The following is a 1631-nucleotide window of genomic DNA, read 5'->3' as shown; positions in this document are numbered from 1 at the left end:
AAATCAAATATCTAAATTTTTTCAATATTTTCTGTATTTTATTGGGGTTTTAATATAAACTTGTAGATATAATAATTATCTCAAAAGCGCTATTTGGAAATCCAGTTCGTAATAAGAGATTGATTTCAAAAATTATTTATTTATTTAAAAACTTCATAATAGTGAATTAGTATAAAGTTAAAGGAAAAAACGAACACTATCTACTATGGCCATCAGCTCAACCAAAGTTTTTGGTATTATACAAAAATTTGTTGGGTGTTTATTTTTTCAGTCCTGGTTGACCTCTTCATGGAAATTCCCATATGCCCAAATGTACTAATGTAAGATCGCTTGATATTAGGTTATGTAGACTTGAAAAAATTGCCTATATTTCAGACAAAATAATACAACATTTGTACTTAGTACTAAAAATCTTTACCAGATATTGAAACACTGCTAATAAAATGACAATTATAAACATAAAAAATCATTTTTAATAAATTCATTCAGTAAAAAATTATATGTTTTATTATATTAACTATTTTTTTTTTTTTTTTCATTTAAATAGGTGTCATAGTATAATGCGTGATACATACTCTTTAGGCGGGAGTGTAAGCGGCGTTCGGCCACCAAGTATCTTACTACCTGATGTATCACCTATTCCTTTGAGACATCCACTAACTCCACTATCGCAAGTTCAAGACATTGCGTCAGTAACAGGAACCCGAGAGTCACGATCTTTATGTAACAATAAAATTGGAACACGTTCAGTTAGTCAGGAATCTGTTTATACTATATTAATTAGATTGCCACCAGATTGTGGAAATGCAAGCAATGGCGTGGAAATAACACCATCAATTAAAATGATACACGAAGACTCCCCAATTCCTCCCACTAATTTACTTCCACGTCGAACTTTACCATCTCGAGATTCTGAATACAGTTTACCCCTTGGACGTCGAATGTCACATATCTCTCCAGATGTCAGAATTCCTCTTAATGCCAAAATAATTCCTAAACAGCTTGGTAAATCTGTTCATGCAGCTGGAAGAAACATTGGAAAGAAAAAGAAAAAATCACAAGAAAAACGCCAGGAATCCAAAGCTGCAAAAACTCTTTCAGCAATACTATTAAGTTTTATTATTACATGGACTCCTTATAATATTTTAGTTCTAATTAAACCATTAACTACCTGTTCCGATTGTATACCAAATGAGCTATGGGAATTTTTCTATGCTCTTTGTTACATTAACTCTACTATTAATCCGGTGTGCTACGCTCTTTGCAATGCATCATTTCGAAGAACTTATATACGGATATTGACGTGTAAATGGCACACACGAAATCGTGAAGGCATGGTTCGCGGCGTTTATAATTGAAATTTTTTAAATAACAAGAAATCTAATCAAATCAAAGAACCTAAGTACTGAGAACACATAAAATATAAATATATGCATACATGATTTGAGTACGATACTACATAATTTACCAAAAACCGCACAATTCTACAAATTTCGTTACCAATTATGTATAAATTCATGTTTATAATAAATAATAACCTTCATATAAGGTCTTTTGAAAAAAATTTTGTTACCCGAAAATAAAGATTAATTATAAGAAATGTTTTTACCTGTTTAGCTTTTTGTAATTAT

General features: G+C 30.5%; 1 protein-coding gene across 1 annotated transcript; it reads left to right on the top strand.

The window, feature by feature from the left end:
• The first annotated feature begins 556 nt into the window (after positions 1 to 556).
• LOC119614544 (muscarinic acetylcholine receptor DM1-like) lies at positions 557 to 1358 on the top strand. Its single transcript, XM_037970662.1, has one exon. It carries the CDS (start codon positions 561 to 563, stop codon positions 1356 to 1358), a length of 798 nt encoding a protein of 265 aa, XP_037826590.1. The 5' UTR covers positions 557 to 560.
• Positions 1359 to 1631: the final 273 nt, after the last annotated feature.

Source organism: Lucilia sericata, unplaced genomic scaffold (assembly GCF_015586225.1).
Source record: "Lucilia sericata isolate MDLA Ls3-8-SP2 unplaced genomic scaffold, ASM1558622v1 Contig003042F_arrow, whole genome shotgun sequence".
In the NCBI taxonomy this organism is placed as follows: domain Eukaryota; kingdom Metazoa; phylum Arthropoda; class Insecta; order Diptera; family Calliphoridae; genus Lucilia; species Lucilia sericata.
The sequence above is the reverse complement of the archived record's forward strand: the minus strand, read 5'-3'. Positions and strand labels throughout refer to the sequence as shown.

What these genes read in the sequence shown, in the direction of transcription:
- LOC119614544 (XM_037970662.1), top strand. Translation starts at nt 561, where the DNA reads ATGCGTGATACATACTCTTTAGGCGGGAGTGTAAGCGGCGTTCGGCCA.